This window comes from Carassius gibelio, chromosome A21 (genome assembly GCF_023724105.1).
Source record: "Carassius gibelio isolate Cgi1373 ecotype wild population from Czech Republic chromosome A21, carGib1.2-hapl.c, whole genome shotgun sequence".
NCBI classification, from domain to species: Eukaryota; Metazoa; Chordata; class Actinopteri; order Cypriniformes; family Cyprinidae; genus Carassius; species Carassius gibelio.
Window position 1 is genome coordinate 11,505,230 of NC_068391.1, and position 27,372 is coordinate 11,532,601.

General features: G+C 37.1%; 3 protein-coding genes across 4 annotated transcripts; 1 reads left to right on the forward strand and 2 right to left on the reverse strand.

Annotated features, from left to right (window-relative positions):
* Positions 1 to 1,442: 1,442 nt before the first annotated feature.
* On the forward strand, positions 1,443 to 27,336 carry LOC127941810 (retinoblastoma-associated protein). 2 transcript variants are annotated; one of them, XM_052537247.1, is made up of 27 exons: positions 1,443 to 1,730; positions 2,588 to 2,708; positions 2,798 to 2,907; positions 3,051 to 3,185; positions 8,132 to 8,170; positions 8,289 to 8,338; positions 8,520 to 8,630; positions 8,957 to 9,099; positions 9,265 to 9,342; positions 9,671 to 9,780; positions 9,866 to 9,943; positions 10,437 to 10,524; positions 10,632 to 10,748; positions 12,166 to 12,222; positions 12,302 to 12,333; positions 12,456 to 12,532; positions 12,665 to 12,891; positions 20,834 to 20,949; positions 23,318 to 23,430; positions 23,542 to 23,687; positions 23,809 to 23,913; positions 24,049 to 24,162; positions 24,294 to 24,436; positions 24,630 to 24,660; positions 24,746 to 24,891; positions 24,977 to 25,023; positions 26,604 to 27,336. In XM_052537247.1, exons 1-27 carry the CDS (start codon positions 1,621 to 1,623, stop codon positions 26,672 to 26,674), a joined length of 2,715 nt encoding a protein of 904 aa, XP_052393207.1. In that variant the 5' UTR covers positions 1,443 to 1,620; the 3' UTR covers positions 26,675 to 27,336. The 2 variants fall into 2 exon arrangements, with proteins under 2 accessions (XP_052393207.1, XP_052393208.1); XM_052537248.1 differs by having other exon boundaries at positions 24,749 to 24,891.
* Positions 12,902 to 14,502, reverse strand: LOC127941811 (lysophosphatidic acid receptor 6). Its single transcript, XM_052537249.1, has one exon. The coding sequence runs from the start codon at positions 14,143 to 14,145 to the stop codon at positions 13,057 to 13,059; it is 1,089 nt and encodes a 362-aa protein (XP_052393209.1). The 5' UTR covers positions 14,146 to 14,502; the 3' UTR covers positions 12,902 to 13,056.
* On the reverse strand, positions 15,842 to 19,985 carry LOC127941813 (lysophosphatidic acid receptor 6-like). The gene has a single exon (XM_052537251.1). The coding sequence runs from the start codon at positions 18,843 to 18,845 to the stop codon at positions 17,805 to 17,807; it is 1,041 nt and encodes a 346-aa protein (XP_052393211.1). The 5' UTR covers positions 18,846 to 19,985; the 3' UTR covers positions 15,842 to 17,804.
* Positions 27,337 to 27,372: the final 36 nt, after the last annotated feature.

Here is a 27,372-nt window from a genome sequence, read left to right on the forward strand (position 1 = left end):
TCCGATCAGAGGCCGACGTCGCCGAGACATCTTGCCTATTAGCAAACGCTCCCTGAGCGATATCGTCCCGATGGAATTTTGTAGGTCGGCACGACATCGGCACAACGTATGTGTGCTGTCTGGGTATTGTTCAGCAGAACATAGCCTACTGCTAAAAAATTTTTCTTTTTTTTTAGGTTTAATCACACAAAATTTCTTCCATGTTTTATTTTTAATAGTAAATCCCCTTTGTTTACCAAAAAGTTAAGTTTGCTTTATTTTCAATAATTTAAATATAAATTAAATTAATGTTTTGTGTTTAATGTTTAATGTGCATTTTAGAAAATGCTCTATTTAAAACCCCAACGGAATGGCACTTAAATGCACTTAATTCATCTGTCAACTTTATTGTCATTTGTTCACAGTACAATATATAATTATAGCTGATATCCTGCACAGCCCAGAGTTTAAACTGATAAGTGTGTGCTGTCATATTATTGCAAATCACTATTGAATTCCCACCAAACTATTTTTTCAAGCAGTATTTGCACTGTAAACCTTTTTTATTAATATAAAGTGTGGGTGAACTTAAACTGTATGTCTATGCTGTGGTTCCTGTAGGCTTTGCGTGCGTGCAGGGGTCTGGGGGCCTCTATGTCCATTTTGCTTGGGGCCCCCAAATTCCTTCAAACGGCCCTGATCCCCAATACAATAAAACTGCACATTTTAGAGTGGCATTTTATTGTGGCCAGCCTAAAGCACACCTGTGCAGTAATCATGCTGTCTAATCAGTATCTTGATATGCCACACCTGTGAGGTGGATAGATTATCTCGACAAAGGAGAATTGCTCACTAACACAGATTTAGACAGATTTGTGAACAATATTTGAGAAAAATAGGCCTTTTGTGTACATAGAAAAAGTCTTAGATCTTTGAGTTCAGCTCATGAAAAATGGGGGTAAAAACAAGTGTTGTGTTTATAATTTAGTTTGGTGAAGATAGAAAGATGGTGTTGTATACTAGAAATTAATTAGAAATTACATATTTTATATAATTTAAAATGACATTTTAGAAATGTTATATCTATTAATTTTCAACATGTTTGTTGTAAATGTCAAAAACGTGTTTTATGGTCAAAAATTAGCTAATTTTTTACCTAAAAATACCTTGTTCATTTTAGGCAAATCAGTACAGTAATCTATTTTAATCCAAATGGTTATAAATATATATTACATTTACGGATATATACGTGTTTTCAGATCTCAGATACAGTCCGGTCTGCCAAGTTTTGAATTTCATCTTAATGTTTCACTTGCATTTAAACCTTTTACCATCCACTAATCTGAATACATAGTTCATACTGAAGAAAAAAAAAATACTGTAACACGAAGTATCTTTAAAATGTTGCTGTTGACTAGTACGCGCGAAAACCGGACGTGATGTGGCGGATGTTACGTCGATCAATTTTCCCGCGTTTTGGATAGTAGTAGAGGAACTGGAGAGTTGTTGACACAAACAAGCGATCTCGAGCTCCGACATCCAGTCACTAACCAAAACAACAACAACAACAACACAGACCCGCAGCTCGTGATCGCTCACTGTGCTGTGAGTGAACGCGCTCCTCATCACGAGACCATCGACATGCCGCCGAAGAAGCGCAGCAGCGGGACCCCGCCGAAGAAAGAGTTGAAGGGAAACACGAAGAGCGGATCCCCGGACAGCAGCGAGAACGCAGTGCTGAGCCCCGAACGGTGAGGTTACACCACGAGACAGTCCCTAAAAAATACCTCAATGACACAATAGACTGACTCTAATGAATGATCAGTATAGACAGTCTTTAGTTACTGATAATGTTGGGAGAGGAAGTCGTCTTAAGAAAAGATGTAAACAATAAATAAATACCCTATTTTTATTTCTAGTAACTTACGTTAAGTAACAGTTACAAAAGACAGTTTCTAAACATATTAATGCTGCGATTTCTTTGATAACATTGTTTTTAATAGTTTAGTTATTTTTATATTATGATAATTAGGACGCACCCAATATTTAGCTGACGTATTATGGTAAAGTAGCAGTTATCAGCTTATTTTTGGCCATTGAGGGATGCACAATTTCATTATTATATTTTTTAAAAGAAATGTCAAGTAAATATTGTGTAAAAAAATTTTTTAATTCAGCAGTTATATTCATTTACTGTATATATTTATTGGGTCAAATACCACTTACTCTATTTCGGGGTCCAGGTCATTAGAATTTACAAAAGTGATATAGAAATTATAATGAATGCAAGTAAAGTGTCTACTTTAATGTTTAAAACCACTTATGGAAAAATGTCAATATATGGGTGAAATAATGTTCCATTGTCTTTCAGCCTAATAGACATGTTTATGTAAATATGAAACAACATACTTCTTCTGACCTGTACTCATTTAAATATATATAAAAGGAAAAGTGATCATATGGCTCATGTAGTGCCTAAACAGCTGTCAAGTGTTTTGTATAAGCAGTGTTGCATGACCAGCAGCGCCAGTATGGCGATCTCCCATAATTACTGTCAGTCACCTCACAATGTGTTTACTCATGTCTGTCAACTCTGTTGTTTTACCAGACACAAGGACAAGGATTCTGAGTTTGTGTCTCTGAGCGAGGAGCTTCAGGCCACCAATCCCATCTGTGATCATGCGTGGAGAATTTGGGAGAGGGAGATCAGGTCAATGGACAAGGCAAATGTACGCCATCCTCTCATATCTGCACAACCATTCTAATGTAGTTCCATTATGATTGTCTTCTAACACAAAGTGTGTGTCCTCCATGCTAGATGCCATATTCAAACAGACATCAGTGGGGAGCTTGTCTGTTCATTGCAGGCATGGAGCTTGAAGGCATCAGCCTCACCTTCACACAGTTCCTTAAAGTAGTTGGACTAAGGTATGTTTGGCAAATGATTGAATATCATGGAGAACTCCTGGTTTTCTCGCTTAGGATGATGGAAGTTGTCGGAGTGTGATTATGCTTTTAAAGTGTTAATAATGCATGTGCTACACTTGAATTAAGTCGCCCTTCCTGTGCAGTGTAAAGCAGTTCATCAGTCTCGTTAGGAAGATGGATGTAAACGTGGACACAATAAGCCCTAAAGTGAACACTGCTTTGAAACGACTGGAGAACAAGTACGATGTGACACTGGCTCTCTACCAAAGATTTGTGAAGTAAGTGCTCTTGTTCAGTTTTGTTTTAAAGGTCCCGTTCTTTGTGATCCCATGTTTTAAACTTTAGTTAGTGTTTAATGTTGTTGTTAGAGTATAAATAATATCTAAAATTCTAAAGCTCAAAGTTCAATGTCAAGCGAGATATTTTATTTAACAATTCACCTACAAAAAACGACCCGTTTGGACTACATCCCTCTAGTTCTTGCAGTAATGACATCACTAAAACCGTTTTTTGACTAACCTCCGCCCACATGAATACACAAACAGGGGGGGGGTGTGGTCTTGTTGTGCTTTGTTTAACTCGGTTCCTGAAAATTATAATCCACATGTAAAACTATGTGCAGCACATTTTGCTCATCTCAGGATAGATTCCTCATTCTCAATCAGTTTAATGTCGGATTCACACAATAGATTATTCTTGAAAGATGGAGCAGTTCCCTCTTTATCTGGAGAAGGCGTTGTTTATGGACCACAACCAGTAAGTATATTTAATTATTTAAGTTGGTGTGTTTAACAGTTTCTGTAACTTATTACACAAAAGGCAATGCTGTTTAGCTTTGTGAACTAGATCAAAAACATCAAATGCGATTTTCATGCACATCTTGTGAGTAAAAACGCTCCTGTGATTATAAGTACATCTCCAGCACGTGCGTTCAGATCAGGATTGGCAGTTTTTCAAAACAAATCCTGCCCACTTGCTTCTCAAAACTAGCCCAATCGCGCTTCCAGGAGGGATGCGTGCGTTAAGCTGCTGTCGAATCACAACACAGGAACCGCTGGCACAATCAGAACTCGTCACGTATTTCTGAAGGAGGGGCTTCATAGAACAAGGAAGTCTTCAGCCCTTTTTTATGACAGTGAAAACAGCGGTACACAGGTGAAATGTGTGAAAAATACTTTGTTTTTTTACACGCGAAACATGAACACGTTATATTGCACACTGTAAACACAATCAAAGCTGCGAAAAACGGGACCTTTAAATTTATAGTAATGATATATAATGAACATATGATTAATTTAGCAATGTTTAGATATTGTTGATTTTTATCCACAATCAAGATCTACTGTCTGTTAAAAAAACCTGTAATATTGTGAAATGTTATTACAGTTTAAAACAATTTTTTTTTTTTTTTTTATATATACTTTAAAATGTAGTAGATTTCAGTGTCACATGATGATAATGTTCTGTTTATGTTAAGCATGCATTGCAGTTTTGTTGTCTGCCACTTTAAATGCTTGAGCTTTTTAAACCAGGATTGATTGTCAATTTAAAAAAAAATTTTTTTTATTGTTCATCAGCTTGAAAAACAATATTCCGACAATATTGTTCCTCTGTGTCGTTATTGTTAAAGCTGTGGTGTGGACTTTTCATTTAGAATTTTTTTTTTTTTCATTTAGAAGTCTTTATCGTTATAGTTCTCATCGTTGGTGTAAACGGGTCTTTAGCATCTGAGAACCAGATCTAAGAGGGAAACAGAAAATATTCCTGAATGTATACAGAATGCAAGGATATATAAGGTTACAAGCTCATTCATTACAGTGAAGGACTGAACAGTTGCTAATATGGTGATGCTTGGGCATGCATCAGGGTGTGCTCGCCCTTCCCTCAGGATGACACTTTATTTAGATAATGCATGCATTGCATCATATTTGAAGAATCCGTGACTCATCTCACGTCACTCTTTGGGTGATGAAACCTGTTATGTATTACTGCATTTAAACGGATTTCTGTTTTGCCTTCAATAATTGGTTAAGCTTTTTTGTTGCGTGATCTGCACTATAATAGGCTCATTACTTTCTTTGTGCATTTGAATGAAAAAATAAACATGAAACATTCTCTGTGAAATTTGTAAACCTGAAGGTGGCAGCAGCCATATCATTATAAGACAGACCTGCTCTGTGGGTTATTTACCTTTGATTTCGAGCCAGCTGGCCCCAGTTCAGTCTGTTCTTCTGCAGTTACTGAAAAACAGTGCCTCATAGGTGGTGAACAGAAAATCTAGATATGTTGTTGGATGTAAGACTGTGGTCAAGCTGCTTGGTAGTGCTTTGTTTTTGAGTTTCGAGTGCCTTGTGCGAACAGGCTCTGTGGTTATTTATGGCAGCCTCCTTACTGCATCGAAAAAAACATTTATGTCTATAGCAGTCGATTAACTCTTGTTGGACTATATGTGGGTTTCAGTGAATTTATTATGTTGGTTTTTGATCGTGATCTTAACATGGAGTACAAGCTGTAACGGTGGTGACCCGATAATAATTTGAGAAACTCAAATTATTGATTTTCTCTTTAGGTTAAACTTAAATTCGGGCGCCAGACAGGAGTAACCCTGTCAAATGTTTAAGAAAACAAATATCCCAGATAGCATAAATACCACCAGTTACATATATAAACTCACATTCAAAGAAATAAATCACAAACGTCATAGGATTCCATTTAGACAGCTGTATTTCTCACAAGAACAGAAAAAACACCACTTTCAATTATCAGTCACAAGAGCAGAAAAAAAAACACCATTTTCAATTATCAGTGACAAGAACAGAAAAATAAAATAAAATAAACCTTTAAATTATGAGTCGAGGTTCAGTAAAGAAAATACAAATAAAATAAAAATAAAAACATATATATATATATTTATATTTTACTCACTGCACTGAGGCTTTCCGGTTCTCATCTCCACAGCGCACTAACAACAACACTCCACGTTTCTTCCGACACCTACTCCTCTCCTCCTTCAGTTTAAATTCCTCCTTTTATTAGATTACCTCATTTCCTCTTTCCTCATTTGGTAAACGAAAATGGGTGGAGACAACATTAATAATTAAAATTTTTTATCTTGGAGTTTTTAGCTCCGCCACAAAGCAAATGATGTATCAAAATAAAAATGGCCAATCTCTCTCTCTCTCTCTCTCTATATATATATATATATATATATATATATATACACATGTATACACATGTATACATACATATACATACATATACATATACATATATACAGTCTTGTTCAAAATAATAGCAGTACAATGTGACTAACCAGAATAATCAAGGTTTTTCGTATATTTTTTTATTGCTACGTGGCAAACAAGTTACCAGTAGGTTCAGTAGATTCTCAGAAAACAAATGAGACCCAGCATTCATGATATGCACGCTCTTAAGGCTGTGGAATTGGGCAATTAGTTGAATTAGTTGAAAGGGGTGTGTTCAAAAAAATAGCAGTGTGGCATTCAATCACTGAGGTCATCAATTTTGTGGAGAAACAGGTGTGAATCAGGTGGCCCCTATTTAAGGATGAAGCCAACACTTGTTGAACATGCATTTGAAAGCTGAGGAAAATGGGTCGTTCAAGACATTGTTCAGAAGAACAGCGTACTTTGATTAAAAAGTTGATTAGAGATGGGAAAACCTATAAAGAGGTGCAAAAAATGATAGGCTGTTCAGCTAAAATGATCTCCAATGCCTTAAAATGGAGAGCAAAACCAGAGAGACGTGGAAGAAAACGGAAGACAACCATCAAAATGGATAGAAGAATAACCAGAATGGCAAAGGCTCAGCCAATGATCACCTCCAGGATGATCAAAGACAGTCTGGAGTTACCTGTAAGTACTGTGACAGTTAGAAGACGTCTGTGTGAAGCTAATCTATTTTCAAGAATCCCCCGCAAAGTCCCTCTGTTAAAAAAAAGGCATGTGCAGAAGAGGTTACAATTTGCCAAAGAACACATCAACTGGCCTAAAGAGAAATGGAGGAACATTTTGTGGACTGATGAGAGTAAAATTGTTCTTTTTGGGTCCAAGGGCCACAGGCAGTTTGTGAGACGACCCCCAAACTCTGAATTCAAGCCACAGTACACAGTGAAGACAGTGAAGCATGGAGGTGCAAGCATCATGATATGGGCATGTTTCTCCTACTATGGTGTTGGGCCTATTTATCGCATACCAGGGATCATGGATCAGTTTGCATATGTTAAAATACTTGAAGAGGTCATGTTGCCCTATGCTGAAGAGGACATGCCCTTGAAATGGTTGTTTCAACAAGACAATGACCCAAAACACACTAGTAAACGGGCAAAGTCTTGGTTCCAAACCAACAAAATTAATGTTATGGAGTGGCCAGCCCAATCTCCAGACCTTAATCCAATTGAGAACTTGTGGGGTGATATCAAAAATGCTGTTTCTGAAGCAAAACCAAGAAATGTGAATGAATTGTGGAATGTTGTTAAAGAATCATGGAGTGGAATAACAGCTGAGAGGTGCCACAAGTTGGTTGACTCCATGCCACACAGATGTCAAGCAGTTTTAAAAAACTGTGGTCATACAACTAAATATTAGTTTAGTGATTCACAGGATTGCTAAATCCCAGAAAAAAAAATGTTTGTACAAAATAGTTTTGAGTTTGTACAGTCAAAGGTAGACACTGCTATTTTTTTGAACACACCCCTTTCAACTAATTGCCCAATTGCACAGCCTTAAGAGCGTGCATATCATGAATGCTGGGTCTTGTTTGTTTTCTGAGAATCTACTGAACCTACTGGTAACTTGTTTGCCACGTAGCAATAAAAAATATACTAAAAACCTTGATTATTCTGGTTAGTCACATTGTACTGCTATTATTTTGAACAAGACTGTATATATATATATATATATATATATATATATATATATATATATTTTTTTTTTTTTTTTTAAATGCTTTTATTATATATTCTTCCTTTTGTCCACTTTACTTTCTTCCATTTCAAAGATTATCTTAATAAATGTTAAAGGTATGTTAAAAAATCAAAAAAAAAAAAAAAAAAACGATTTACAAGTAATAATATTTGTAAATATTTTTATTTTTAGCTAATAAAAGCGTTGTTGTTATTAATATTAATATCAATATCTCTTCTATTGCATGCAATGTGTAAGTATGCTGAGACTAACAAAGTCCATCTTTAATTTTCCTCAAGGACTTGTGAAAAAATCTCTGCAGAGCCTGACAAAGCAAAGTAAGTAGAAATTCTGTTTCGGCCTGCTGTTCGCCCACCTGTAGTTACCTAAAGAAGATTCTAGAGTTGTTCCATGAAACACCAGTGATCTTACTGTCCCATGTTTGTTTCCTTCAAGGAGAACAGAGCTTTGGGAAAGCAGTTGGACCATGTTCCTCTTGGCCAAGGGTGAGTCATTAAGGAAAAATGGACACATTTGTCACATTCTATTGTTTGTCCATGCAAACAACAAAGACGCTTTTACAGTTTCTGCTTTTGTGAGTGGAGTTTCCCCCAGCCTTTCTCTGGATTATATGATGGTGTATCCTCATGAGCAGCACATTGTCACTTGTTTTTGTGTCCTGTACAGGAACATTTCTGCAGATGGAGGATGACCTCGTGATAGCCTTCCAACTGCTGCTGTGTGTTCTGGAATTCTTCACCAAGCGTTTCACTCCTTCTCTGCTTCAGTCACCCTACAGTGAGTTTTCCTTACCTTCCTCTGCTCGAGGGACAGCAGGGGCAAATGTTTTAAATGCCATTTGAGATAATAAGTGAAAATATTGTCAGTGCCTCACTAAGAAACCCTTTTCCCAAAACTTTGGGCATATACAAATAATTATTGTTATCAGTGTTTTCCTGCTGATATTTGCAGAATTTAATACAATAACAATCTATTTAGTGTAATTTTGGGCTATAAAAATATGGTCAGTGAAATGTGTGACTTCCATTTGTGACGCTTTCTTAAAAACAGCCTTATTTACTTGGAATGACAAAAATAAATGTTTTCTCCCATTTTCATGTCAGAGTCGGCAGTTAGTTCATCCACCTTGAGTCCTCCGACCAGGACATCCCGACGTAATCAAGGCAAAGCCAAACCCCGTCCTCCAGAGATGGATGTGCAGTTGCTGGAAACACTGTGCAAGGAGAGCGACTGCAGTTTGGATGAGGTTGACACTCATTCAGACACAATCCCATCAGCCATTGCAAGCTTTCAAATACAGCTTGTGTCCGTAAAATCTGCATTTACGTGACCAATGCGTGTATAGTAGCTCATTGCATGCATGGAGCTTTTTCTTTTTTCTAACTAGAGGCCACATTATTTTATTTTCCAGGTGAAAAATGTGTACCAGACCACTTTCCGTGCGTTCCTGGACTCTGTGGGTCTTTCAGGAGTCCAAGGGCTTCCTCCCGTGAGTAATAAACGATGAAAGCTGCTTCTGCTTTTTTCAGCTATAGGGTTTTTAGATAACTAATCAAATCCCCATGGGGTACTTCCCACCTTGGACTATGAATTTGAACTTGCCTGTATAATATTTTATGGCCTGTTACATGTTGGACTATGTACACAGTTTTATAGACTCTCTGTTTGCACGGTGATAATTAGGAATGCTATTGCAGGTTCAGCTCTGATTATTAACAATAAAGTAACAGCTATGAGAAAGACATACAATACAATATCCTTCCAAAGCCAAATTAAAGTAATCCTTGTGGCATCCATCTGTTTTCCTTTTATTATAGCTAGAAACACTTTCCAAGCAATATGAGGAGCTGTACCACAAAAACAAGGACTTAGATGCCAGGTTGTTCTTGGTTGATGATGAGACTCTTTCCCCCAACAAAATAGAAGTGTGAGTGTGTTCAAATTAAAATAATGTTTTCATACGTTTCTGTTGCTACATATGTTTTTGAAATAAATATCCATATTCCTTGTAGATCAAAGGTGGAAATGACTCCAAGAAAGATTCTGTATGGAGATGATGTTGCAATTCCAGTCCCACAGACCCCAATCAGGTTCGACTTTGCTGCTTCAATACCCAGAACATGAAAGAACGAGACAATTCTCCTACATTTATTTATATATTAAAATTAATACAAAGCACCAAACCAGCATATCAGAATGATTTCTGAAGGATCCTTAATCTTTGAAAACAGCTTGGGAATTTGCTCACTAGTCAGGGTCAGAGTCGTTTGTGTGAATGGTATTATGTGCACACAACAGTTTTGTAATGCTCTAAGCTCATGCCACATGACGGGATTCCCTCTGAGATCCGGTTTCGATGTTTTCATGTGGCCTCCAAAGCTTATCCTGGGTACTCTGTACAGTAATAGTACTCTGACAGATGAAGGACGTATATGAGGAAAAGTACCTCTTCTGAGTTTGAGGTCTTGCTGTAAATAAGGTTGTCTTGAAATTATTTGACCATAATGGAAACTTATGGTCAATTTTAAGTCCTGCCAACACCTTTTTTCCTTTTCACTCATGTTCCCTGTTTTGTTTCTCTAGGGCTGCAATGAACTCCATACAGCAGCTCAGGGTCGATCTCACCTCAGCCAGTGACCAGCCCTCAAGCAATCTCCTGGTCTATTATAAGGTATTTACTTAAAACATATATTTTGTTTCCTTGATAGAAAGGCCAGATCCATATTATACAGAAACAAAGTGATATTTAATGTGTATTATTTGTAATGTGTTGGTCAGAACTGCACTGTTGACCCGACTGAAGAGATCAGAAAGCGGGTTGAAGAATTGGGTCAGGTCTTTATCAAGAGGTTTGCTCAGGCTGTGGGCCAGCACTGTGAGGGGCTTGGAAGAAAGGTATTTTTTTTTTTAGTTCTCCGGCAAAAAAAAAAAAAGTAATCCTACATTTAAAAAATGCTTGTTGATATCACATTCATGAGTTCGCCTACCAATGTATGAGAGGTACGCAGCTTTCACTCTCACCAAACGAACATTACTAACCAATCAGAAGTTTTTTTTCTCTTAAAAAGACGAGACGCGCCTTAGCTGATGAATGGAAAAGAAGCCTGGGTCTCAAACACAACACATTGAAAAAGCTGCGAGGCGCAATGGTCAAAGATTTCCATCTAATGTCATATTTACATAGAAAAGCTATTAAAAAAGCAACAGAGCTTTGTAAACAGCTCAGAGTAATCACATCATCTCCATAAGAAATATATGATTGCCAGAATTAATTTACCAGGATTTTTGGAAAAGTCCTGTTCACATATGATCTCTTGCTAGTAATTTACCAGTAAAGACTGTATGTGTGAAAGGAGCTTAATTATTCCTCTGTATTTTCAGTGAGTTTGGGTTGCTTGATTAACATTCATCTGGGAAAACTCAAAACGTTCAAACATATGCCAACTCAGGAGAATACATCAACACATTTCTAAATATGCAATTTATTGTACATAGTTTTTTAACTAATTTAACTAATCTAGTGCTTAACTAATGATTATTTTGCAAATCAAGTGAGTAATCTAATATTTTTTAGTAATATAGAACTAAGGGTGTACTCACACTGCCAGTTTGAACCGTGCCCGGGTGCGTTTGACCACCAAAGCCAGTTCGTTTGACTAGTGTGAGTGCTCCGAATCGTGCCCGGGCGCGGCTCGATTGGCCGGCCCTGGCCCGCTTGGAAGAGGTGGGCCAGGGCACGGTTCAGTTGGACTCGGGCGCGGTTCGCATGCAGTGTGAGCTGTGAGAGGGCTGTGGACAAAACGACACAAAATTATCCACAAAGAAAACAGAGCGATGTACTCCATTGCGTTCAGAGAGCGCCGCTCTTCCTGTTTATCCCGAAACCATCGCACCATAATGACGTAAGCGTGCTCCGGCACGAATGCTGAAACGCTATATGTGAGTGCAGGCTAAGTTGAAAAACAGCCTTTAATATAACTATTTTAGGGATGCATGATAAATATCTGCACAATATTCTTTTTATTACGTGACACTGAAGACTAGAGAGTAATGATGCTGAAAATTCTGCTTGAACATCACAGGAAGAAATAATTGTAAAGTATATTAAAATAGAATACTATCATTTTAAATTGTCAAATTAAATTGATATTATAAAAAAAGAAAAGAAATGCAGCCTTGGTGAGACATTTTTTCAAAAACGTTATCTTATTAACATCTTATTAAAATGTTTTTTTTTTATCACCCCCAAACTTTTTAACCATAATGTAGCTTTTGTACAACAAAGGGACAAACTTTTTTTGTGTGTTTTCAGCGGTTTAATCTTGGTGCCCAGCTCTACTACAAAGTCATGGAGTCCATGCTTAAATTGGTAAGACTTATTGAAACTTCCAATCATATTATTAGTTGTACTTTTATTTTTCTGGTGGTCACATTTGTGGTGTTTTTAGGAGGAGAAGAGATTATCTGTCCAAAACTTCAGGTAAGAACAATATGAGCAGCATCTTATGCTCATATTTCATCTATCAGTTGATCATAAGAAATCTGTAATTTCGATCTGAAATATACACGGACAGTTAATCATGTTACTTCCTTTTTTTTTAGTAAACTTCTCAACAATGCAGCATTTCATACCTCATTGCTTGCATGCGCCCTGGAAGTTGTTATGGCAACCTATGTTGGTAAGTAATTTTAAGTGTTTTTTTAAACACTCATAGTTTGACCCAAAGTCTTTTTTTAGCTTCAGTTTATAGATCTGTATTTAAGAGAACAATCTCGTGTAAATTAGCCACATATGTTGCTTCCTTTTCCAGGGAACTCCTTAAAGAGTGGAGGTTTTGGCCGCAGCTCAGGAGCCAGTGATTCCGTCGAAACTGATCTGTGCTTCCCCTGGATCTTAAACGTCTTCCAGCTGCCTGCTTTCCACTTCTACAAGGTGATCGAGAGCTTCATTAAAGCTGAGCCCACCCTGAAACATGATATGATGAAGCACCTGGAGCAGTGCGAACATGTCATCATGGAGAGTCTCGCATGGAAAGCCGTGAGTAACTTTCTGCCACCATTTATGTGGATTGTTTCCTTCATTCAGTCACTGATACGTGTTTAGCTACTCTCCTTAGTAGCCCTTTAAATGTCGTTTCAAACTTTTCATGGTCCATAACATCAGTTTCTAGTTTAGGATCTGTGATGTTGCTGAGCAAACACCTCATTGACTAGCACTTCCTCTACTGCCGGTCGGCTCTTTGTGAACCAGGCTGCTGGAAAAATAGTAAATGAGGGGGTTTAGACAGCAGTTGGCGCTGGCCAGTGAGAGCACGACAGGATGGAGCACTTTTGTGACTTGAGCCAGACCGCAGCTGTGCACGAGGCCCACCTGTGTGAGAGTGTAACCTAGTAGATTGAGGTGATAAGGGGTAAAGGAGACAAAAAAGACCACCAGGACCCAGTAGATGACGGTGAGTGTGCGTCGGTGCCAGATCTTCCTGCGGTGTGGCAGTCTACAGAGCACACGGAGTATGCTGCAGTAGCTGAATAGCAGGAGCAGTGCGGGCAACAGATAGGCCATTTGCACCAAGCCGAGAGCTGCTAGGATTATAGTACGGTGGCGTTTGGAAGAAGGATCCAAGAGGCACGACTTGTTCCATCGGGATGCTGCCGAATACAGAAAAGGCAGAGTGAGGCTGAGGGCCAGGACCAGGCACCAGATCCCAACGCTTAGCATACGAGCGGTACGAACCTTCCTCAGGTGCTGATGTAGAGGGTGAACCACGGCAAAGTAGCGGTCTACTCCAATACACACCAGGAAGAAGATTCCTCCATATAGGCTGATATACTTTAACGTGAAGGTCAGCTGACAGAAAGCACCTCCTGGAGACCAGTCGTTGGTGTGGTTCGAGGTAGTAGCGGCTTTGTTGTGATAATAATAGATTCGCAGGGGGAGAGAGATCATGAAGAAGATATCTGCTACGGCCAGGTTGGCCATGTAGACAGCCGTGCTTGTGAACATTTGAGGCATCCTGCAGAAACGCCGCAGTGCTGTGGCATTGCCGACGACGCCGAATATGAAGATCATGCTGTAGGAGATCTTGTAGTAGGTGAAGCGGTAGCTGATGTCCACCGTGCAGTTGGCTGGGATAGATATGTACGTAGTGTTATGGAGATCCATGATCACTTTCAGCTTGGCCGGCCTTTGTTTGCAGCAATCAAAACCTGCTTCTTGCAGTCCAGAACCAAATGAGGAACCTGTCTTTGGCGAGAGGGAAAATGACTGTATGGTTATACTGATAGTAACCATTTTAATTATGATATAATAAAAGGTTTCCGACACCGAAGTGGAGTTGAGTGTCACCTATTCATATAGTCATCTCGAAATGTAGAAGGAAATTTACAAAGTTACAACTTCCTCTTCATGTAAAGTGAACCACCTGTTCTCCACCAGGTTATAATCAGAAAGGGCGGCAATGTCTGTTTGACCTGTCTTTATGAAATGGAAAGGTAAAGTGATTGAATTATGACGGAGGAGGTCTTCATTTTGAAACCAGCTGTTACTGCCAGTAAAGGACCCTAGAAGTTTCATTCATGTTAAACTGCCTGTCGTTTGTCCTCATTGTAAATACACACATTTAAACTTTTCTTATGAATGTTAAATGGATTGAATAATATTAATTAATTTTTTCTGCTACATTAAAGAATACTTTAAGAAATATTTGGTTTAAGCTTAGTATAGAAACATGGAAAGACTTATTTAGTGTCATTTTTTCTAATTTATCTATAAAAAGATTTTATGGTGCTCAAATATACTGTTTGTTATATGCAATGGATTAATATTAATTCAATTCAAGTTTATTTGTATAGCACTTTTCAAGACGCAAATCATTGCAAAGCAGCTTTACAGAAAATGAAAGTTTCTACATGTGTATATATAGTATAATGAAATATATATATATATATATATATATATATATATATATATATATATATATATATATATACACTACCATAATGTGGTGGATTCAGGTAGAAAAGGTTTTTAATTATCAAATTGAGCATGTAAATTATAAATGAACTTTAACAAACTCATAGAGCAATCTAGTCTTAATGGAAATTTGTAGAGAACATTTAAATCATAGATAGCATAGATAGAGTAAACTCACCAGTTTGCTTTATCTCCTCCATTTCTCTTGGTTAGTTGAACATGCTCGGTTCACAGTCATGCTTGAGTGAAGGTGCCTTTAACAGATATTAAGCCTTTATATACTGTCACACTAAATCAATAAACTTTTGTGTGTGTGTGTGTATGCATGTGCCATATAACTGTTCAAATCTGGATGGGGCTGTGTGGATTTATTATTAATATAGTAGTTCAGCTCTGGATACAGATGCAGTCTACTTTAAATAGTAATTTAAAAAAAACATACAGCTGGAAACCTTTAGTTAATCATACTGCTTAAATTTTAAAAAGATAATAAATTTCTTCAAATTTACAAGTCAAATTTACAAGTCAAATGCAGATATTTAGGCTTTATTTACTGCAGATTTTAATTCACTCAGTAAGCATATTTTACTTCTATTACCTTTTTTATTTTTTATAAACTGAAATCACACGGTTTCCTACAAAGTGTGAAACCAAAAAGGTGTTTCAAAAAATCCCACCAACACCTTTATCTTGTACAAGCAGTTTTGGTTTTCCGTGGCACCTTGTTTATTGCTGTTGCAAAGGAGATGTTATCTTAATGGAAAATGTAGATGAGGTTTTGCAGAAATGGTAAAAATGACTCATTTCACTGAAATCATCAGTGAAAGCATTAATAGGAATTTGTTAATCTACAAAACCAATTTAGTAATTTTAAGCTTCATATGCCATCCATTTTCCATAGTGACATTATAGCTATTTAAATTCCAGATTGTTGAAAATTGTCTTTTTCTAAAGGGAGAAAGAAAACTATTATTATTATGTATTTATTTATTTTTAAACCCTTTCTGTAACTTGCTTTCACTTGTCCCTCTCGGTCCAAGGATCTGTTGTGTAAGTCACTGTCTAGCTGGATTTTCCCAGGACTGCGCATGTTTTGATCCATTTAAATGTTAAGCACTACACAGAAAATATTAGTTGGTCTATGCATGTCCAAAGACTCACTAACCGTTTGATTCAGTGATAGATTTTCTCAAGAGGTTTCTCAGAATCACATCAAAGATTCACAAGTTCTATACTGATTAAATGGTCTTTTTATCTTCTCGTTTATAGATGGATTACCCTCAAACATTGTCGATTTTCACACATTGGACCCAAGTGAAAATTACAGATGTGTTGTTGTAGAGTTTAAGAACTTAATGCCTATTAGGGTCACACTGGAAGTGGATATTTGCCAAGTGAATGCACAGAAATCCTGCTGCTAGTGACACGCACAACAAAGATGATATTTTTGTGAATCTACCCATTTCCACTGACTAATCATAGGGTATTTTATTTATAACCAAAAATATAGTTAGTGTAGTCACAGTTTACTGATTTCCTAAGTGCTGACATTTCATTATTAATTTATTTTTGTAACACTGTCCTATTTTTTATATGCATGCAAGGCATATTATTAAGAAATAAAATTACACTTTGATATTTTTATTACCATTTATATCCAGAAAACAGCATTTACAGTAATTGCTCAAAAATGCAGCATGCTTTTGAGCTGAAAATGTCTTGACCAGTCTTGCAGCGGCTTATTCCATTCCATCCAGACTTGTGCGTATGCATGGCAGCAAGATCACATGCGAAGCCTGCTGCCTATCGTTTACATAAAATGCCCTTTAGAGGTATGATTTGAAAGTCTTTCACAGCATGCCTCCTGGGCATATGATTGTGCAAGGAATGCAGTGTTGAGTGATGGAGCAGGGCTTGTTCTCTCCTGTTCAACGCTCCTGAAATGCAGCTTTTTGTTCCTTCAGTGGTATGTTTTAAAAACTGTATTTAAAAAAATATATTTTAAAATAAAATGCGATCATAAAATCAGAAATCATAATGTACATATAAAAATGATAGAAAAGATGAAAAACACTGCTTGAACTATTGCTGGGTTAAACTCTAACAGTATATAAGCGGCACACCCTGCAGACCTGTTCACCTTAATTTCTTACACTGACAAGCCTTGATATAATCAGTAGACCAAAGCCCATATAGTGTCATTGTTCTCCTGAGAGTCACTCCCTTTTCCGCTCACTATTTGTCCTCTGATTAAATGGATATAATGGAATTTGTTTACCTTAATCGTGATTTGGCTTGCAAAACAATACAAACTTGTCTGATTTGCCCAGGAATAAACACGAAACGACACATGGGAATATTTTATCAGATCATTTTTACCCCAAGTGTCATTTGTTACAAGGCACTGGCAGTTTTGTGAATGTTATTATACATAAACTAGAGGTTTATTGCATTAATACATTTAAATGTGAAACAAAATAATGAAATATGTTTAGATGGTAACACTTTACAATAAGTTTAAATTAACATTTCGTTAATTTAATAGCTCATATGAAATAACAATTAATAAAAGCATTGAACAATTTAGCTCATTTGTACATGTACATTTTGTACAAATTAAGAGTTTATTTTGAACGAACATGAATTAACATAGTTATTTCTAAATTAATATTAAGCTGGATTATTAAATGCTGTAAAAAATATTCATTATTAATTAATATGTAAAGTTCTGCTGTTTTTCATGGTGAAGCAAGAAAGTTTAAGGACTAATCAATCTGTTGTTTGCCTTGAAATGTAGCACTTTGTACAAAAATACTTTTTTTTCAGTTCTTGGCCATATACAGTTTTTATACAGTTACAGGATCAATAATCCATTACGAAAAAGGATAGTTGAGTTTGGTCTGTAAACACAAATCCATTCTAGCACCAAGATGATACTCAGACTTTATACTTTTTCAAGTTCACTGCCTGAACTTTGCTCATATTGAAGACTCTTCAATGATGAATTTAACTTTAAGAGATGTGATTTTATTCATCGAATCACTTCTGTTTTTAACACTATTGTTAATTGTGTCGTTTAGCGTGTTTTTGCGGACAGCTAAAGACTTCCGTTTAATAGAGTTCTGAATCGTCTCGGAGGTAAAGTAATAGATCACTGGGTCAAAGCAACAGTTGGTCACGGCGATGCAAAATGCAATTGGATAAATTGTCCGGACCACTGACTCCACAGTGCAGTTTGTAATAACCTGACTTCGAACCAGGGTGTATAAGACCAGATTGACATTGTATGGAATGAAGCAAAAACAAAAGATAAGCAAGTGCACCACAATCATACGCAATATCTTAGCCTTGTTCAGCTGCCCTCCACGGCTGATGCTTTCCGGGTTCCGTAAGGTCTGTAGGACCCTCATAGAGCAGATGAAGTTGATCATCAGTGGAATCAGGAAACCCAACGTTTCCATAAACACCACAACTTTTGATACCATGGACTTCCACTGGGAGTTTGAGTAGTTTTCAAAACAGTACATTTGGTTGTTTGTATATGAAGTGTCCATCACGAAACCTGCGGTTAGGCTTCCCGACAGCAGAACCACCCAGATCACGGAGCAGGCTATTCTAGCATTGCGCTTGGTCCTCAGCGTTCTAGACGCGAAGGGATAAACGATTGCCAGGTAGCGGTCCATGCTGATGCACGTGAGGAAGAGGATACTGCCGTACATGTTGGTGTAGAACAAGGCCACTGAGATTTTGCAGAGAGCGTTACCAAAAGGCCACTCACGTTTAATAAAGTAGAATGTCCTGAAAGGCAAGGTCAAGACGAAGAGGATGTCCGAGACCACAAGGTTCATCATGTATGTTGTGGTCTCATTGCGCATTTTCAGTCTGCAAACAAAAATGTACATGGCCACCATGTTGAAGAGCAGCCCGAGAATAAAGACAATACTGAAAACGGAGCTGTATAACACATATTTAAATTCATCATTGGAACAGCTTGAATTGTTCATCCCTGTCATTGTCATTGATTAGAGTTTGGTTTAAAAGGAGTCAATCAGTGCTTTGAGAAGGTCAGAGAGCCCAAACATGAAATTCTATGAAGAGCCAGTGTGCATACATTTCACAGAGCTGCCTTCTTGCCACTCTTATCATATTGCATAATCTTACTGTCAAAGTGTGAAAGCTTGCACGTAAGCATTTGCAACCACATCAGTTTACCTTCTTTTTCCTCTCAACAAGGCATGGTGGATCCTTTGGGTGTGTTTTAATAAATAACCACCTTGTTACCGGCACAGGAAGTTCGTTTCTAGACGGTTGTTCTTCATATTCACAGTTCCCAAATGCTCACAAGATTCCTGGCCTCAGTCTTGAGTCTTTCATGAAAGGATGATCCATAGCCTGTTGATGTTCTTCACGAAGAAGAGCGATGTGAAATTTCCACCAACCAACCTGGTTTAATTTCCGTTTCTTGTTCCTTGAGTTGGTCCCATCGCTCTGTGATTTGTAGTTGGATCTTCTTTGTCTCATCGAGATCTTAGTCTTTGCCTGTTACTCTGTTGTAGCCATGTGAGGCTTTTAGTATCCAACCTGCTGCTCGGTCTGTGGTTTATGCAGGGTGTTTTTCGTCTCGTGGAGGACTGGAAGGCAGACAAGAGGGTGGGGCTGGAGTTAAAGCACCTCCTTTCCATCTGTTACTCTCTCACGCATGTACAATACATGAGAATCAGTGTCCTGTAGAGTTCACATTGGTTTGATTTGTTTCTTTTAGAATCATCTTTGACCGTTAAGGGCAAGCAGTGTTTCTGTAATATTAAAGAGAAGATTTTCAGTTGTTTGGTTTGTTACATAATTAGATAATTTATAGTAGAGACTTTTTATTTTTTACTGCTGTTATTATAGGTCAGGGGTCTAGATCCAGATCCAAGATTGGTGCCACCTGAACTATGAATCATTGGTCATTATACAATAAAAAAGAAAAAGCTTTGTGTAAAGTACATTTAAAGTATAAAAATGTTTAGTAGTTGTATTAAGTATTTGTGATTCTGTACTGCTAGAATGAGTGGTCTTTGAGACTGATTTGTCTAATTTTATACTTTTATACTAAATCAGTATGAATCCCATTGTGAAAGTTAGCTTTTTGAGAAATGCATATATTAAAGTTATATACCACATACCATATTTATGGTATTGTTCAGATCTTTGCTAGAAAGTGGTTTGTCATTTTTGTTTTGCCTTTTCCTTGTGGTTTCATATAAGGGGTGTGTGCATGTGTTGTACGCAAGACCACATTGGTCATTATTGATTCCTAGGTACATACAAAGAGGGATTGCCAGTCCAAAGTTCACACATTTAAATCGACGTGACATCATACATACAACACAATATGCAACCTCAAATAGCTTGTAAATCAAGGGAGTGTCAAGAGTTCATTATACGTTTTGTCCAACTGGTTATTTGAAGGAAATTATTTGAGTCAAAAGCTTACTAATGCAAAAAAATATTAAACCTTTTTTCGATCCTTATCTGTCCTTCTCTTTTCTTATCTTAAGGGTGAATTGTTAAATCACCAAGGGAGTTTTATTTATATTTTTTTTAAAGATTTTTATCTCTAAAAGTGTTTTAGAGCTTAATATAATTATTATAAATATAAAAAAAATATTTGGGAATAAACTATATAAATGCATTTTTTTTTTTTTTTTTTTACATAGTGTTCAAATGAAATGGGCCTCATTCAGTGTAAGATGCATTGTTTCCTCTAAGCAGTTCACCTTTTATAGGCCAATTATACACCACAGAGACAAAAACCAACAAACAAGTTGGCTCAAGTTGGCTGTTGGATTTAGAGTTTTATATAAAAAGGTGGAAACAAACTCTAACCAACACCAACAAGGTTAACACACTGATCCAACAGACTAGTTTTGCTGCTGTTTGTCTGTGCAGTGTGAATTGGCCTTATGAGTCATTCTCGGTTTCGGATCCATAATGTATGTGAACATCTTGTTCTTCTGTGCAGAACTCTCCTCTCTATGATCTCCTCAAGCAGTCTCGTGAGGAAGGACCTGGTGAACAGGCAGAGCCCCCCTCGACACTAAACCAACCCCTACATCACAATCACACCGCTGCTGACCTGTAAGTCATCCCTCAGAACAAGGACTGTGCAATTCTGTGCCACTCACAACATCCGGTTTAAGAGGAGACCGCATCATATGTAAAAGAATAAATTCATTTATTAGTTACCTTTGATATTAGGGCTAGTTTAAAGGTGCACGGTGTACATTTTAGCGGCATCTAGTGGTGAGGGTTGTGAATTGCAACCAATGGCTCAGTCCCCCGCTCACCCCTCCCTTTAGATAAGCTATGGTGGCTGACAGGTAAAGATGTCGCCTGTAAAGAAAGCAGAGAGCAATGAGATTTCTTTACAAAGGTAAATCAAGGAATTATATTTACTTATTCAATAAATCACTGTTATTGCGAATGTTAATGTACTTGTTCATCATTGTCAGTGTTTAATTCGCAAAATCAACAAAGTGATGAAACACGCTCTGTAGAGCAGTTTGTCCATCTAGGGCTACTGTAAAACATGGTGGTGACTTCCATGTAAGGAGACCTGTGGTGTATGTAGCAAAAAATTGCTCTATCTTAGTTAATAAAAACATAAGGGGTAATTAAGAAAGCTATTTATACACCTCTGAAAACATAGTTATATAGTATATTGCATTTCTGTAAATAGATTGTTGTAAATATTACACATTGCACCTTTAAATGGAGAAATCAACTCTTTTAGAGTCAATTTCTACCACTACTAATGCATAACATAACATGCAGCTGCAATGTCTAAAATTAATTTGGGTTAAAGAGGAAATTTGTCCCATTCTATCATAGGAAGTGGTTGCATAACCAAAGCATGGGAAATCAGTACAAGGTTGTTGTGGTGATGTGAACTCGCATCTGAATCAACATCTTTGGCATGTTTGTCACGCTCAAACATTAAGACTTTACCCTCAGCCTTTGACACAAAATGCCTCAACAACGATTAGTAAAAGGTTTAGCTTAAATCTTCATTTAGAAAGGGGATTAAAATTTCCTTAGATTGCTAAATGATTTTATCATGTGATTTGACTTTTATTGGTGCATTTTGAGATTGTTTAATTGGTGTACATGAAGCTAAAAAAAAAAAGTGAGCATGCAACTAGTCTGAATTTAAGGGAATGCATGCCATCAGATGGAAAATATAATATAATATATAATATATTTTTTTTTTGGGGGGGGGGGGGGGGCTATAAATTAGTTTTCTTTTTATTCTTTCCCGCAGAGCTAGTTGTTGAAATAGCTATTGTCTAATTCAAAGTCCGATTAGTCATAGTTGAGTCTATTGCTGCACTAGAAGATTAATGCTAGTTTCAAGGGACCTTTGCTTGAGGACGAAGTAGCTTGATTTATTTTAACAAACAGGGAACCAAAAGTCTGGGTTTTTTTTTTTTTTTTATTTGCAAACAAGCTCATATATTATTAGGCAACAGGTGCTGTGCACACAAAGAGACTTTTGTCTGTGAGCTGTGGTAAGTTTAGGGTATACAAATGTCTCTAAAATGAGGTCAACCTCTTGCATATAGTCAGCCTCACTCACTAGTTTTGTGTGATTCTGAGAAACAGTTGACATTTCAGTTCATATATACATACAGTAGATTGTAGTCTGTTTAAAAAAAAAAACTCAAGTTAACATCCACTTTGAAAACATTTTTCAAACAAATTATGAATGATCAAACCAATATTTAAGTTATTTGCTGCTAATCTTCTCTTCCATTTTCATTCAAAAAGTGTGTGTGTGTGTGTCACATTGTTAAATTGTAATATTTCACAGTATTTCTGTATTCTGCTGTGTTTTTGATCAAATAAATAAAGGGCCCTATTTTAACGATCTGAAACGCAAGTGTCAAAGCGAGAAGCGCAAATAACTTTGTGGGCGGGTCTCGGCGCTGTTGCTATTTTCAAACAGAGGTTGATAAATGGCAAATCTAAAATGGGTTGGTCTGAAGTAGCTTCATTATTCATAGGTGTGGTTTGGGCGTAACGTGAAATAAACCAATCAGAGCGTCATCCAACATTCCCTTTAAAAGCATGTGCGCAAGTTCCATTATGGATTGCTATTATTATGGCGTATTTACCAGGCGCACGCCAGGAGCGTGCTTTAGACTAGGTTTTTTCTGGTCAGTGGCGCAATTGTTTAATGGAACAGCAAAATAGCACCAGGGATTGTTTGCGCCGGAACACGCCTCCTTTTTTGCGCTGAACCACCCAGGGAGCGCAAGTTCATTCACTAGTTTAGCGACGTGCTCCTGTGGGTGCAAGATAGTGCCCAAAGGCTTAAGACTTCGAAAATGTTATAAAATCTCAAACATTTTAACAGTTTTTAACCTCCGACATTCATTAGCTTTCCCATTTTGATCTTCATTTCATTGGCAGTATGTGATGCGTTTAACATTCTCACCTTGCTCAGGTATCTCTCTCCTGTTCGACCGAGCCGCCAACCCCCGGCAACAGAGGCCGAGCCCCCCACACCAGGCTCCAAAGCACTCCGTTCAAACTCTCTGAGCCTCTTCTACAAAAAATGTACGTTAAAGCAAAGTTTACATTCAAATGCAGTGAGTTCTGAAAAGAACATTTAAAGCTTTTTTGCTCTCCTAAAACCAGTTTGTGTGTGTGTATTTGTTACTTTTTCAGTGTACAGGATGGCCTACCTGCGACTGAAAACACTGTTCTCGCACCTGCTGACCTCACACCCAGAACTGGAGCCAATAATATGGACCTTGCTTCAGCACACCCTCCAGAATGAGTACGAGTTAATGCGAGACAGACACTTAGACCAGGTACTACCAAATTTTTTTTAATTAATGATATAACAACCTGCATTTGCATTCTATTCGCTTTTGAGTTTATTCAATGTCATGTTTTAAAAACTTGACCCTCTCCTCCCTCTTTTCTTTAAAGTTGATTATGTCGGCTATGTATGCCATATGCAAGGTGAAGAACGTGGACTTGCGCTTCAAAACGATTGTGACCGCTTACAAAGAGATGCCTAATACTAATCAGGAGGTGAGAGTCAATCGCTCTTGTTTCCTTTTAAATGATTTAATTCAGATGATCATTCAAATACAAAAAGAAAGAACCTTAAGTGATATTAACAAATGCTCAAGCTAACGTTCTCTTTATTTTTCCCGAATGTGTTAGACGTTTAAGCGTGTGCTTATCAGAGAGGGACAGTACGACTCCATCATTGTTTTCTACAACCTGGTCTTCATGCAGAAGCTGAAGACTAACATTCTTCAGTATTCCTCTCCTCGGGTGAGGCGCTCACTTTTAAAATCTTTACTTGTGTTATACTGCCCCCTAGTAGACTGAAGTCAAGTTCAAATGAATTCAAGATTTCATAGCAACTTTTGGTTGACCTGAGGCTGTTTCTGTTTGACTCCCAGCCTCCGCCTCTGTCTCCCATTCCCCGCATCCCCTGCAGTCCCTATAAAAACTCTCCTCTGCGGGTGCCTGGCAGCAATAACGTCTATGTCTCCCCTTTGAAAAGCAGCCGTATGTCCCCAGTGGTCATGACCCCACGGAGCAGGTCTGTGTTCACATCTCTCATCAGTTTTGGACACGGAATCTTTACACTTTAAATCCTGTACTGTCTTTTGACTAGATAACTTTCATCTTTTGCTATTATTTTGGGATGAGGCATGAGGTTGACTAGTTTTTTGTTGTGTTCTGTTTATGGTATTAATTGTGCTGTATCTTTTCTTTTATGGTATCCTGAACAGAATTCTTATATCTATCGGCGAATCCTTTGGGGTTAGTGATTAAAAGCATTAATTGAATGTTGAATCCATTTTAAATATGTTAGGATTTATATAAAATATCTCTCTCTTGATCTCAGCAGTCTGCAGACAAATTTCAAAAAATTAATGAGATGGTGAGCAGCACCGATTGGACCCTCAAGAGGAGTCTGGCTGGAGGCTCCGCCCCCAAACCCCTGAAGAGATTACGGTTTGACATGGATGGGCAAGATGAAGCTGATGGAAGGTGGGATTTATGTTCTATTTTTTTTTTTTTATTTACCTCTCCAAGTTTAAATCCAGTGAATCATTCAGAATTTGTTCATTTTTAGCAAATCGAGTGGCGAGTCAACACTGATCCAGAAGCTGGCTGAGATGAGTAAGTTTCCAACATCCCCCGTGCATGTCTCTTGTCTAAATTACGAGCTGGTTTCCCAGAACCACAAAGATACTCAAGCCATCACACTTCCTCCTGTCTGTATATATATATATGTTTTTTTTCCTTTATGAGTCAGATGTTGGTTTTTATTATATAGTGCAAATTAGAGGTCAGTTGTATAACCACAATCCTTTGTCTCTAGCTGTTGCGTATCACAGTAGGAAATTCAAAGAATAAATGGTTTCAGTTTGAATATACGTGTTATTTATTCCTTTGATGTCCAGGCTGAATTAGTGTTACATGATTCTTCAGAAATCATTCTTATACAGTGGGGAAAATATTTATTCGATCCCCTGCTGATTTTGCAAGTTTGTTCACTTACAAAGAAATTAAGTGTCTGTAATTTTTGTCTGAAATTTTTGTGGTTGGTTTATTCTAACAGATAGAGAGAGAATATCAACCACAAAATCCAGAAAAACACATTATATAAAGGCTAGAGATTGATTTGCAAATGCATATTGAAATACATTCTATCTGCTGTTTTTGTTCAGACCGTAGTAGAAATAGACACATATTTCTATGCAGCAAACAAGCAGAGTTGTAAATGTGAATTGTAAGGATTGAGATTTTATTTTATTTGTGCAAGTAAGAAAAAAAAAGTCTTAAATCTGATCTTAGAAATCCTGCAAATTCCCCGTGAATGATAGTGTACGTTAAAGAAGCACATGGCATAGCTTTGAATAATCAGATTAATTCAATATTTCTGAAATCTAATGTACTTCAGCATATTTGATTTTATTTTATTTTCTTTTTATGTGAGAACTGATGGATGCAAACCAAAAGACAATATTGTTTGTAAGTCTGGCATCAGTGCAATAACAGCTTTACATGTAACACTTCTGATTTGTTGAGCCGTATTAGAAGCTGTTATACAACAGCTGACACACACACACACACACACACACCTGTGAGTTGCTCTGCTTGAAACACTAATCCTTTAAGTTCCTCTTATTGATCCTGTTTTGGATGCATCCTGCTGTATATTTTTGCATTACTCATTTTTTTCTGCATTCTTACACTCAAAAAATGTGAAGTAGTCCTGCTGCACTATTCATTGTAAAGCAAAAACCATGCATTTTGGATTGCTGTATTGAAAAAAAAATTATAATAATTTCTAAAGTGTCTTGTGACATAAAAAACTGGAGTAATGGGTGATGAAAATGGAGCTTTTCCATCACATGCATAAATAATTATTTTTTCTAATATATCAAAAAAGAAAATGTATTTTAAATTATAGATATATATATATTTATTCAATAGAACTTTTTTTTACTATGATTAATCAAGTAAATGCAGTCTTGATGAGCATAAGAGTTTTTCTTTAATAATTAAGAATGACAAGAATCCCATATTTTCCAGCCTGATTTTTAACAAATAAAATTAGTTTTTTATTGGGCCTAATTACATTCAAATAGAAACATTGCAAAATACCGTTATCAAAAGATGCAAATCATCATTGTATAATTCAGCATCACCTTTTGATGATGCTATTGCTTGAACATTTCTTCTCGTCCCTTCAGGCTCGACACGTTCTCGTATGCAGGAACAGAAACTGAAGGAGGAGTCCATTAAAGAGCATCCAGGGCCCTAAATAAATCCACTTTGTACTGCCTGAGAAAAACCACTCCACCACTGAAAGGGAAACGTTCACATGCCTGGGTTTTGTTACTACTACATTTTGGACTTCTCCTCCTGCACTGCATTTCCTGAAATTGCACAGGTGCTTTTTCTGTGTTGTTTCATTTTAGTTTGTTTTAAGCTTCTGAGGGTCCATGAAGGAAGTTTTATTCTTTTAGGAAATTACTTGACGCATACCTCATTTTTGGGATCGGTTTTGTTTTCCATAAATTTTAGAGCTGCCTATTTTCCTCATTGCTGTACATGAAACAAATTTTAAATTTTACAAAAGTGTTTGCTTTAATCATGTATTGTGAAGGCATTTGGCAGTATTGAACCTTGCTGGTGGCCTTTCTTATTTCTTTGAGGACTCCTTGTTTTGCGTGATAGAAGTAAATGGATTTAATTTTGAAACCTTATTATAAATTTGTAGCCGTTTCAGCATTACTGGGTTTTTAGTATGTGATTGTTGTGTAAGTGGATGTGCGTGTGCATGTGTTTGTCAATACAGATGGTCCTCTGTCTGACCTTTTTATGTTCTTCCTGGACTGCGTTGTTGTTTCTGCTGTTGGTTTTTAAGACCGTTTTAGAGCTTTTGTTACTAATATTAAAAAAAAGATTATGTTATACCTCAAATGTTTTTTTATTATTATTATGTAATGCTTCAAAAGT